The 13,930-nt window shown below is 33.5% G+C and overlaps 1 protein-coding gene across 1 annotated transcript in view; it reads right to left on the bottom strand.

Annotated features, from left to right (window-relative positions):
* Nucleotides 1–13,930, bottom strand: part of LOC125072765 — a 72,967-nt gene that overhangs the window by 31,644 nt on the left and 27,393 nt on the right. The window contains exons 3-4 of the mRNA XM_047683450.1: nt 5,889–5,990; nt 3,610–3,718 (exon numbers count right to left, since the gene is read on the bottom strand). Coding sequence (XP_047539406.1) covers nt 3,610–3,718; nt 5,889–5,990 — 211 coding nt within the window. The remainder of the gene's footprint in view (nt 1–3,609; nt 3,719–5,888; nt 5,991–13,930) is intronic.

The following is a 13,930-nucleotide window of genomic DNA, read 5'->3' as shown; positions in this document are numbered from 1 at the left end:
TTATATAAATATTTATGTGAAAAATTTAAATAGATCTTAAGTCGAAATAACAGTTCCTAGAAATGAATAAATTTGTAATATATAAAACATATAGTTTATAATACATGTCCTCCCTTTTTAAGGTTATTAGCATCATCATTACTAAAACAAAGTCGCTTACCGCTGTCTGTCCCTATGTATGCTTAGATCTTAAAATTACACAACGGATTTTGATGTAGTTTTTTTTAATAGATAGATTGATTCAAGAGAAAGGTTTGTATTTATAATACATGCACAATATAGTAGAGAAATACTGATAATTTTAGAGGTTTCTAAAGTGATGTCGTAAATGAACACATTTTTTTGCGCTTACATTGCAAATACTGGCTGAACCCTACGAGACAGATCAAAATAATTTTATAATGTATTGTACACCTTAAAAAGGTCTTCAAAGAGTCTGTCTATTTCTTAGGAAAAATCTACAATAAATATTTTTTATCCTTTACTTTTTAAGAGAAATAATGGCTTATTTTCGATGCGATTTTAAGCAATACAGTATTAATCCTTATCCAATTACGTACCTTAAATACATTGTGCATTTAATATAGATCAATATGGCCCTTTACGCAATTTCATTTAAATGAATATTTTCGAAGATATTACAGATTTAAAACGCAGGGACATAGCGGTTTGTATTGTCTTATTACTGAAAAACTGTGAACGTTGTAAGACATTCTGTGGTATATTTAGCATCAGCATTGCACCCGTGCGAAGCGGGGGCGGGTCGTTAGTGGCATACAAAAATATCATTTATCTCTTGATCTAAATCTTCTTTGCTAATTTTTTTAAGAAAGATCAAATCTCTTTTCTGTATCCCTCGCTGACTCGATGGAATTAAGATTGGCAGAAGTTACTTTAATGCGTATCACTCTTGCGGTATTTGCAACTTGTCTGTCTCTTGAACTGCTATCGGTTAGGGATTATCATTGATTGGCGTGGGCTGGATTATTTCCGGAATATATGATCCTTCTCGCTCGGCTCGTTATGATATAAGGCAATTAAAATTTGACGACCCGAGGTCGAGTAGTGTGTACACCGGTTTTCATTGGTACACCACTCCAAAGTCCCGGGTTCGATTCCTGGCCGAGTAGATGTAGAAAAAGTTCATTCGTTTTCTATCTTGGGTCTGGGTGCTTGTGGTACCGTCGTTACTTCTGATTTCTATAACACAAGTACTTTGGCTATTTAAATTGGGATCAGCAATGTTTATGATGTTGTCAATATTTATTTATTATTATTTAAAATTCAGATGACAGACTGTAACTCCTATACTTATTTCATTAATGACACTCACACAAAAAGTCTCAAGCCAGCAATGACTTGAAACTCACTGAACACGTACTCCGTGCCCAGTGGCAATCTATCCATTCAATCGTAAATGTGTTAGCCAAACAACAATAAATGTCACTTTCGATTTCCACGTTAGAAAGAGATCTTTTTGTGAGCGGGAAGATTGATTTTATGTATTTTCATGAACAGATTGGACTGAAGCTTATCTACTAAAAAGTATCTGTTATCTGGGTCATCTTGTAGATTTTTCAGAAGACAGTCTCATATCTGGGAAGTGATCCTCAATGATGTTTACCTAAAGTTCATTTAGTACTAGGCTTATAACTGACTACTGATACTTGATTGCGTAATAACAGTGTCCAAAATTTCTCATTAAAATACCTTCCACCTACAAATTCTACCCATCCTCCCATAAGTCAAGGCTACAAGACACATTACAATTTATCAGTGATATGATTTTCTGCCAGAAAATTTATCATAGAAATTTGACTTGAAGCTTTTATCTTTTTGCGTTAGAAAACCTCGGACAATGCGAACAAGTTAAACTTTTACTTCCTTGTTTCGAAATAAGTTTGTTTTTTTTTTTTTATTTAAATTATTATTTGTCTCGAGTTAAACTTCTATTTATAAATGTTAGTGGCCAGACTTTTGTCTAAAGGGCTTTTATTAAAAAGTTTATATCATTTAAATCTTGACGATAGACGTTGTTGGATTTCATATTTGCTGTGATGTTTCCTTATTCTGTACTAGTATTATAAATGGGAATCTATCTGTCTGTCTGCTTGTTACTCTTACACGGCCAAACCATTGAACAGAATTTGTTAAAATTTGGTATGAAACAAGCTTGAGCCTCAAGGAAGGACATAGCTTACTTTTTAATGCAAAGGCGTGAAGACCAAGTCCTAAAATATCGCGCAGGAATACTGCTATGATACTAAAGTATTTAAAAAAATATATTTATTATTTTTAAGTTTATACTTTAATTGTACATGCGGATTTTTTATGTTAGATTAATATTTTCTGCGAATAATTATTATGAAAAAAAATCGTAGTAGTATGAGTACTATAGCCTAATTTTCACTCTTATCCCCTTAAGGGGTGGCTTTTTAATTTAACGAGATCACCGAGGTCGTAGTCTCTTTAGTAAAAAAAGGTTAGACTGTATAATAAAATATCACGCTAGATATATTGGGCGGAGCGGGAACGTTTAACAGGAGTGCCGTCGTGGGGAGAAGCTAATGTGACAATCTTGATCAATGAACACAAAAAATATACAGTTTACTGCAACTAATCTATAAAAGATAAGTCTTATATTGTAGTTTTCATAAGGGAGGTGGGTTGTCAGGCAATAGGCCTAATGGTGAGTGATAGTTACCACACAACATTAAGTATTCCTCACATCACCAATGCGCAAAAAACCTTGGGACCTAAAATGTTTTGACTTTAATGTCTGTATTTCCTCTCACACGGAAACACAAAGACCAACCAGATAGTCCAATAATAATCAAGAATAATAAATATGAGACGTTTATCAGACGTAAATAGTATAAGGGAATTCTAGATTTATCAACTTTACTGTTAGAAAATATTCAGGTCCAACCATTTTACGACGCTGGCCTTTTGTTTAGAACTAGGTTGCTTAGTTTCAATTTATCTCAGTTGTTTCTTTGTTTCGAGAACAATTCAAATATATGTATATATTATTAAAATAACTATTTCAAAAGGAACATTGTGATAGTGGAGAATTTCAGGTATGTGGAGTATTCTTTGTGTATGCTACTTCGAGATTCTTTGAGTGTCTTTTCGTGAATTTTCTTTTGACCAGATTGTAATTTTTTTTTGTTGATATTTTTGATTTAACTTTGTGTGATCCCATCAGGGTTTAATGAACTCTTTAGTTGTTCTACGTTATGTGGACTGTTTATATTTAAAGACAAACATATTTCATAAAAATTATTACTCTATTTTTCAGGGTCTTAATTTATGCAAAACACTTAACGAATGTTACATCATAATCAGATGAATAGTTTACGAAAACATATAGGAAGTATATACTACTATCGATTTCGCTTTACGGACGCTTTCGGCGAGTTATATTTATCACAATATAAACTATTTAAGTAGTCCATTATTCTACCCGTGCGAAGCCGAGACGCAGAGTTTTCTACATAATCTACATCTGCCACGTTTATCCACCAAACCACGTTGGGCCCTTTACCCAGCAGTTGAACGTTAATGCGATGTTACTGTAAGTAAAGTAAGAGTAAATTGATTACGTACCTACAACATCAAGTTGCAAGAATATACTCGTCGGCGGATGCGATGATACTTGGCATTCGTAAATGCCAGCGTCTCGTTTCTGCACGAAGCGGACTTTCAATGTCCAGTCCTGAAATAAAATACTTAGTAAAGTATACTTGTCATGCTAATTTTAGTCATTTTTTCCAAACCAAAATGCTGTTAAGTGTTATGTTAAGTGATCACCACCACATAGACAACGGTGCTGTAAGAAATATTAATTATTTCTTACATGGCCAATGCGCAACCAACTTTTGGTTACACTAGCTCACTAACCCTTAAAACCGGAACACAACAATACTAAGTACTGTTGATTGGCGGTAGAGCGTCTGATGAGTAGGTACCACCCACCCAGACGGGCTTTCAGTCATCAGTTGTTCTACCACCAAACAGCAATACTAAAGAAAGATTGAAAGATGAATATCAACGGTCGAAAGTGACCACTTACTATGGCCCCATTTATCCGTAAATGTACAGCGTGTGTGTGAGAAAAATATTAAAAAATAAAATTAAGAAAACTCTGAAATTATTTTATTTATTTAGGAAACCTTATTTGTTACAGACTTTTTTTACCTTTCGTCTTTATATACGAAAGAAATAACTTATATAATAAAATATTGTAATGATCTAAACTAATTTGTATAGATCTAATTCTTATAAAAGTTTTTAAAAAACTTTTTTTAGTTTCAGAACCTTTTACACAAAGTAGAGTACTGCGTATTAAATATTCAAAAAAATATACTAAGTTTAAGTACTATCTTAAGTGCTTTTTTAAGAATATGTATTTTTATTTCTGTAATATTGTCTAGGTTTTTGTTTTGAATGTATACGGACTTACGTTACACTTAAAAACGCTTAAATATATTTTCTGAAAATTTAAAGCGAGGTCCGTCGTTGAAACGTCGTGGCTGTCTGGTCAATGGATCTCTTGCTCAATCTGAGGTTATAGTATAAGATTTTTTCTTATTTCAATATTGTAGTGAGCCGAGATGGCCCAGTGGCTAGAACGCATGCATCTTAACCGATGATTTCGGGTTCAAGCCCAGACAAGCACTACTGAATTTTCATGTGCTTAATTTGTGTTTATAATTCATCTCGTGCTCGGCGGTAAAGGAAAACATCGCGAGGAAACCTGCATTTGTCTAATTCCAACGAAATTCTGCCACATGTGTATTGCACAAACCCGCATTGGAGCAGCGTGATGGAATATGCTCCAAAATCATCTCCTCAAAGGGAGAGGAGGCCTTAGCCCGGCAGTGAGAAATTTACGGGCTGTTAATGTAAAAAAAAAATGTAGTAAGTAAGTAAAACTGATTCGTATAAAATGTAACTCTATGTTTGATAAATGCGATATTTTTCAATGAATGATTCTTGAGTTCCAAAGTGGTCAACGTATGAACACCTGATGTCATATAAGTACCTATGCAATTTTTAAATCTTCAATCTTGCGTCGATTCATTAAAAATCCTATATTAAAATTAAAACTACAAGATATTTAGTTAATATTTTTCTGTGTATTAAAAGTAATTAAAACATTTTATTAAAAGTGATTAAGGGCGGACGTGGTCGTGATATTCTAAGACCATTTCAACTCAAGTTGACGAGAAAACTTAAACTTACCCAAATCGCAAGACTTTAATAGAGTACAAGTACTTGTAATCGTACGGCAAGTCAAAGGTTATGTTGAGCCTTCCGCAACTACAGGAGAAATTACTTTATGAATGGCATTCATTAATGATTCCTAAAAATGGCGTTCTGAATGTCGACCAATGCTATCGTTACTTTAGAAGTAAAATTTAAGTGTTTATAAGTAGTTAGGTAGTTGTTGTATTATAAATAAAGGTATTTACCAAGAACTGTTTGTTGGTAAACTTTGGAGTATTTAACGAATAATTTATATGTGACTAACTTACTAACCTAAGATTTATATATTTAATCAATATTTAAATGTAACGTTTGTTTATCTTCACCTCTTCTTCAATAGATTTAATAATAATATCTGAGAAAAAAAAGTTTTTTTTTTTTTTTTTAATTCAATCAAGTAAACTTTGCATAGTTATTTTCGTTAAATACAAAATATAATGACATATAATAATTTCAGCTTACATTAGCAGCCTGTAAATTTCCCATTGCTGGGCTAAAGCTTCCTCTCACTTTGAGGAGAAAGATTGGAGCATATTCCATCACGCTGCTACAATGCGTGTTGTTTAGTAATTTCAGCTTGTTATAAAAAATATGGAAATAGAAAAAAAAAAACTCACTTCAGAATGTTGAAGATGTATCGCCTGAAACCTCTGATCCGAACTGTATGTTGTCAGTCCGACTGTCAAGAGATGATAGTCTTTTCTTCTTATCCAGGATACCTAAAGCGAGAAACAATAATTAAAACATGATATAAGAATACCTTTCACTAGGCTTATAGTCGTTAACCTTGAAGTGCTTCCTTGGATTCGAATATAGCTTAAGAACTATATTAAAGTAAAGTAAAGTCACGGATCCAGTCAATGTCACTATGCCGTTTGCCGTTTTTACATTACATTAGCAGCCTGGAAATTTCTCACTGCTGGGCTAAGGCCTCTTCTTCCTTGAGGAGAAGGTTTGGAGCTTATTCCACCGTGCTACGCCAATGCGGTTTGGTGGAATACACATGTGGCAGATTTTCCTTGAAATTAGACACATGCAGGTTTCCTCACGATGTTTTCCATTACCGCCGAGCACGAGATGAATTATAAACATAAATTAAGCACATGAAAATTCAGTGGTGCCTGTCTGGGTTTGAACCCGAAATCATCGGTTAAGATGCTCGCGTTCTAACCACTGGGCCCTCTCGGCTCTGTTTGCCGTTTGCCGTTTCATAAATTCAAATCATTTGTAAAAAATACATTGGTAAAGAAGGCATATTATTCGATACAAGATTATATAGATGATAAAAAAGCGTGGAGTTAATGCTTGTTGACATCCAGGCAGGTTCTATAACATATATATATAATTGTATCTAACATAACTTTGTATTTTAAATATTGAAAAAGAGTAACTACCGAGTTTCTTGCCGGTTCTTCTCGGTAGAATCTACATTCTGAACCGGTGTTGGCTTTACTTAATATAGTTTGTTAAATGACGATTCAAAAGTTTGCTTGTAATAGCCTACTTGAATAAAGTATATTTTGATTTTGATGTTTTTTTTGAATGATGGCCTCTTACGTTATTAGTTATGTAGCTAACTAAACCTCCTTTCAGTTTCCACGGCGAAAGTTACGAGCTTTTTTGATCTAGCTCCTTTATAATACTTTAGTGGATGATAGGACACATGTGGCATATTTTTATCTGACACAAGCCTGTTATATCACGATGTTTTCATTACCGCTGAGCATAATACGAACTAATTATTACGTACATGAAAAGTCAGTAATGCTTGCCAATATTTGAAACCCTATTTTCAGTTTAGATATGTTCTTACCATGAGGTATCGTAGCTTAAATATGTATATTTATTTTACCTAAATATAAGATGTGATGTGAGGATGTACTCAAAGCGGAAATTAAAGCCACACCTTCACCGTGCTCTGAATATTCTGACGGTGTTCTTCTATTGTCGAAACTTAAGACAATAAGTACCATATTGTGGCCTTCGTCACGCGTGAATACATAGCCTTACACAAATATAACATTTGATATTATTTTGAACCTTCGATATCGAACAATATTCACATATATAATGATTATTATAATAAATATTTCTCGTACATGATAAAATTATTGCTCAAACCCTTAGTACCCTTTTAGGTTACATACAAAATAAGCATTTTATAATATACAAGGCGAGCCCTTGGTTTCATATTAAAGTTTAATTAAGTATATCATTAATTATTATAATGACCCTTGACTGCGTAGCGCTTATACGAAAATTACCCCCAAAATAATAGCAATTGTTGAGAAAATATTGTATCGTAAATAAGGAGCTATCTTTATCAAGAGACGATTACGGCTAAACAACAGCAAAATTAGCAAAAGTTTGGCCAATCGATGATTCAACGAGGCAATCCCGCTCGCTTATGTAGGAACTCATTCACATAAAGGATTATATTTCTCGAATATGGTTGAACCGATTTATGTTTTATCATATTTTTATTTAATAATCAAAAACAAAGCGTTTTTTTTTTTTCAAACAGCTTTTAAAGAAGTATTAGTCTATCCCATATATATTATTTTATAAGCTGGAATCTTGGATGATTGAAGGTTTATCCTATTGATATAAGTCGTAGTTAGTCTACTGTTAAGCTAAGTACGCCTCTTCCTTCGCGAAGAAGGATTGGATCTTATTCGACCACGCTGCTCAAATACATATTGGTGGGTTCTTTAAGGTATAATTAGTCATTTGAAAAAAATACGGGGAAACTAATCAAATCAAATCAAAGCAAAATCCTTTATTTATTCAAGAAAATTTAAAGTTACTTTTTGAATTTCAAATGAAAAATGGTAGCATAGGTTCGGGAAAGAAAATACCTGACCTTAGAAGAACCGGCGAAAGGAGCCACGTGGGTTTTTTGACAAAGGCACTTTAAACGCTTTCCTAGATCCTGTTGTACAACCGTATACATTGCCCCTCAAAAGAATTACTGACTCTATGCAGTCGAATAACAGGAGTAATTAGTTTGTATCTGTTCCTTGTATGTTTTTTTTAAGCTGCATTATTTTACCGATTTAATTATTTTTATAAAAAGATTTTAATTCTTCTAATAATAGATATAATAATTATCACTTTGATTGTATTAGAGATACAAATTTTCTTAATCCCACGACTAAAGTTGGGTAGATATTTATCACAAATTCTATCGCCAAACAAAAATACCAATTAATGTTGTGTTTCAGGTTGAAGGATAAATAAAAAAACTATAGGAAAAATAATAAAATATACAGTAAAATTTTAAGTTCAATTGTTACTTTTATTGAAAGCATTCGTTAAGAAAAATAATACAAAAGTAACAAGTAACCAATCTGTTGACATGTTATAATATAACAAGTTAAAACTCAATGCAAAGTACGATAACGAAATGTCAAAAAGTGACAAGCGATATTAACTTTAATAAATACTACCTGTTGCCCACGGCTTTGTTCGCGTGGAAATTGAATATATTCACAGATGAACTTAAAATTTTACGTTAATTTAAGACCTCTTTGTCGCCACATTGGTGTGTATTTCACCCCCTTAGGAGCAGAATATCCAGAAACGCTTAAATACATGTGTATTTATTTTTTATTCAGTATCCCAAAAATAGAGTTTCATACTTCTAACTTTAAAAATGACGAACTGCCATACAAATTTTCAATCCCTATTTCATCCCCTTGGGGGTAGAGTATCCAAAAACACTTAAATACGTGTCTACACATTTTTAATCAGCATCTCGAAAATAAATTTCTTATTTAAAAAATGACGAACTTTCATTCCAACTTTCAACCCCATTTTAATCCCTCAGGAGTATAATTTCCAAAATTCCTTCCTTAGTGGGTGTCTATTCAATACAACGATCCTACTTACCAAATATAATAGCCCTAACTTTAATAGTTTACGCTTGTCGATTATGAATCAGTCAGTCAGGACATGTTACTTTATATAAATATAATAAAAAACATTGGAAGGACACAGCGTATCACTCTAAATCATTTTTAACCTTTTAAGACTGGAGACAAAGTGAGCCCGAGCAGAGAGCACTGCGCGTAACAGATTAAGTAAAAAATTATAAAATAATTGTTGTATGTTTGAATCAATTCTGTAATAATAACAATTCGATTTAGATTATTTTTGAATTGTATTGATAACATTGAAATTCAATAAGAGGGTAGATTGACTCTTCTGATAATTATTGTAAATCATGTGTATTGTAGAGGCTTATATAAGTGATGGAAGCTCCTTATAGGACACTTTTCCTGGAGCAGAAAGGTGTTAACATTTAAGGTATGATATAATTTGTAAATACTTTAGTATATTTGTTATTGATTGTTATATGCAATTATCAAGATACAAAATTAGTATAAAGGTAATTAGTATTAATGTGGTAGCTTATTTAGGTTTTATGCATATATTGAAACGTCAATAATTTTGTCCGTGGTATGATTTTGACGTATAACGTACTTCCCTTCTCGTGGGGGCCGCGGTAACGTGTGCAGCGTGAGTGCACCGCGTAACGAACTATTATCCTTCTCCTATCCTAAAAATAACATCACGTATCCCTTGGCTGTGTTCAAGTGTGTGAAGACCAAGGAAGCGCTCCCAAGAAGAAAGTGTCTTCTAAAGTAAGAGCCCGATTTTGAGGTAACATCTACCCATTTTTTTTATTTTTTTACAAATCTAAATATTAATCAATACTATATTACGATTACTACAGATATTATAATGTTTAAATAAATATTTGTTCTTCATATAATCTTTTGTTGCCTTATAACCTTCAATTATTATAAAGTAATAAAGAAATAGAAATTCTTCCTAAAATATTCTAACGTAATGTGTTAAGTCATCATAAATAAATCAAACACGCGTATAGAAAAACATTTTTCTCGGCATTTATTGGAACGAAGTTCGAAAATTCGTCATGTAATAAAAAAGCGTTGTGCCCTCTCCAGTCAATCTTTTCCTCTCTTTCTCTATATCTCCATCTCTTTCTATTATATATTGTATTACATAATATTATTTAAACTTATTTTTTGCAACAATTTTATGTCTTGTCATTTAATTGTTCTTTCTCTCTCTCTCTCTCAGCCGAAGGACGTCCACTGCTGGACATAGGCCTCCCCCAAAGATCGCCACAACGACCGGTCTTGTGCAGCCCGCAACCAGCGGTTTCCCATGACCTTCACCAGGTACAAGGACTACCCTGTGGGAGGCCTACCCACGCTGCGTCTTCCGGTCCTAATTGTTCTCAATCGTTATTAATTTATTTCATTGTGCCTGCTATTGAATCGATACGATATATAGTGAAAGCAGCTTCGTACCAATCCCACCAGTCCCACGAGACTGCTTTCTTAATGGTTTCAAGTGTCGATAGTCAATTAGTCTTCTCCAGTATTATATAAGATAAAAGGCTATCAGGTAAAGCAGTCAATGCCACGTTTTAGTATTCGCCCGCGTATGATCATATACTTGGTATTATGACTCTGTACCTTGAAAACCTGTTTGAACAATTTCAATATGATCAGTTGAATAAACAATTAAACAATTCACGTTCTCACTTATAACATTATTTCAGATAATAGAATACTTCTTAAGTGATATTTTTCACTAAACACTCACACCATTTCTAAGTTGACAAAAACAGAAAATTATTCCAAATGTAATATGAGAAAAGGATGGAATTTCCGAGGTGTGAAATGAGAGAATTCATTAACTTACATCCTCAGAAATTTTCATTCGATAAAGAACTCTACCACGGGGGTATAGAGTTCGAAATATTATGACAGCGTAATATCCAGTCGTTACGAGGTAACCTTAGATAATTTGATGGTTGTTTTTCATAAGCATTCCTTTTAAATAAGTAATGGAATATTATTCTTAGGGACAAACACTGTGTTAATTTGTTTATTTAATCATAAGTAATATAATCTTGACGCTTTATTTGTTATTTATTAAGTTTTGGGAATTTTTTTATTAGGAATTCCCAACATTGTGTACTAGTTCTCATCTGCATGTAATGGAAATAGGAATCATTACAGATTTAAGGTATCTTACACCTTACATTTTTCTTTCGCCGGTTCTTCTCAGGTCACGGTATTTCCTTTTCTGAACCGTTGGTAGTGTTTAATTTGACTATCAATAAGTAAGTGTAATGCTTCTATGTTGAATAAAGGAATTTGAGTCTGAGTTTGAGTTTGATCCGTTTTGTATCCCTGACAATGTTTATTTTTTCAACTTCAGTACTAACTTAGATTTTCATGATTAACGTGGTGGTTGGAATTCGTCACGCCTGCCTGGGTAGGTACTACCTATCTAGACAGGTTTAACTCATCCCACCCACTCGATATATTCTACTACCAAACAGCAAGACTTGGTATTATTGTATTCCGATTTAAAGGATGACTTGCTTATTTGTTACAAACTTCACGGTAATCGCTTTTGCAAATATTAGTGACTAGTAACTTAAAATACGCATTCCCAAATGTAATTTAATATACAGGTATTCCATTTACAACATACATACATACATAAACAGCCCACTGCTGCGCTAAGGCCTCCTCTCCCTTTGAGGAGAAGGTTTGAGCATATCCACCACGCTACTCCAATGCGGGTTGGTGGAATACACATGTGGCGGAATTCCGTTGGAATCAGTCACATGTAAGTTTCCTCACGATGTTTTCCTTCACCGCCAAGCACGAGATGAATTATAAGCACAAATTAAGCACATAAAAATTCAGTGGTGCCTGCCTGGGTTTGAACCTGAAATCATCGGTTAAGATGCATGCATTCTAACCACTGGGCCATGTCGGCACTTACCATTTACAGTACCAAACAGCAATCATTGGTTGTATTCTGATTTAATTGGTGAAAGCCATTTTAAACCACCACGAAGAAGAATTAATTTCCCAAAATTGGTGGCGCATTAGTGATATAAGATACCGACAATATTTTTTTCCAATTTTATTACCTACCTACCTGACATAAGCAATTTTTATGATCAAATAATATTATATTTAAAATAACACCTAAACTTTAATCCGTTTAATGTAACTTTAAAGTCTAATTTTCTTACTTTAATGGTATTATTATTTCTTCTAAATTGAGTTGTTACGAATCTTTCGTCGTCTTTATCAGGTTGGGTTCAATTTGAAAACTTTTCTGCGTTCGTTTTAATGTTTCTAAATTCACCGGATAGGCTTATAGGATTATTATCAGGGTTCGTGATTGTTCATTCGTAAAATGAGGTATAATTATAAGGGTGCCATCGTATCCAATGATGGTTGAGGATTTAAATTCATATCGCAAAGATTTTATATTTTATGATATTGGTTGGCTGACGAGCAAATAGACCACCTGATGGTAATTGGTCACCACTGCCCATAGACAATGGTGAAATTAAGTTTTCCTTACATTGCCCTTGTGCCTGTGGTTACATTGGCTCACCCACCTTTCAAACAGGAACACAACTAATTACGACATTAATTTCATTCGTTTTACAAATATCTCTTAGTTGAAATAAAACAATAGAAATTAAACGTAAGAGAACTTACGCTGACGACTAACGTACTAGTATTAACCGTGTCACAGTCGACGGAATTTAATATCATACGACTTATTCAACAAGTAATGTAATTAGACTTATTTCATCAACTGTCGTCAATGTGGAAGTTGTATGACGTTCTCTATATAATATCACCGGAAGCGAAACACAAGTGTCATCTGATGACGCTGAGCAGAGTTTGGGCGGCGAGTGATCGGTATGCTATCAGTACAGTTGCTTAGTGAACATCAGCCGTGACAGTAACTTATTCTATTTCATGTCATAGGTTGGCGGAGAAGCATATAGGCCATCTGGTGGTAAGTGGTCACCACCACCCATGAGCAATGGCGCTGTAAGAAATATTAACCATACCTTACATCGCCAATGTGCGACTGATCTTGGAAACTAAGATGTTATGTGCCTGTAGTTACACTGTTGTTAATGTAAAGAAAAAATAAACAATAATACACCAGATGACATATGATCATCATCCGTCAATCAACTAATCTGATATCTATCGAACTTTTCGGTGGTTCTTCGAACCTTCATATCTAACCGATGATAATTATTTTTATTTAATATCTGTGAAACCAAATATTTGTATGAGCCTACTTGAATTGAATTAATTTTGATATTTATTTTCAAACGACAAAGCCTACGAAAAGAAAAATGTAATAAAAAAAGAAAAAAACATAAAAGCTAAAGATAAAATAAAAGGGAAGGGAAGGAATCCTTTTCGCTGCTTTTGTTCACAATTTTCTTTCAACCTAAATTGTTTCAAGGAATAAATAGATTTAACATATTGTGTACGTGCACATACATTAAATGAGTTACCTGTGAGTGTCTGTATAAAATGTCATAGATATAATCTCGTTGCAATGCCTCTGTATATTTTCAAATAATTTTTAAAGTGCTCTCACGCTTCTTTTTGTACCTGCAGTTCTGGGATAAAGAACTAACTGATCTGTACAGATATAATAACTCTAATAGTTACTCGCCGGGTCATCAAGTACTACAGATTTTTAGTGAGTATTCTGGAACACTGAATTCAAGGGAGTCTCACATACAACTCTATGTAATGTGAGGAACTGTGTAAAT

This window comes from Vanessa atalanta, chromosome 22 (genome assembly GCF_905147765.1).
Source record: "Vanessa atalanta chromosome 22, ilVanAtal1.2, whole genome shotgun sequence".
Taxonomy (NCBI): domain Eukaryota; kingdom Metazoa; phylum Arthropoda; class Insecta; order Lepidoptera; family Nymphalidae; genus Vanessa; species Vanessa atalanta.
This window is presented reverse-complemented; position numbering and strand designations above follow the sequence as displayed.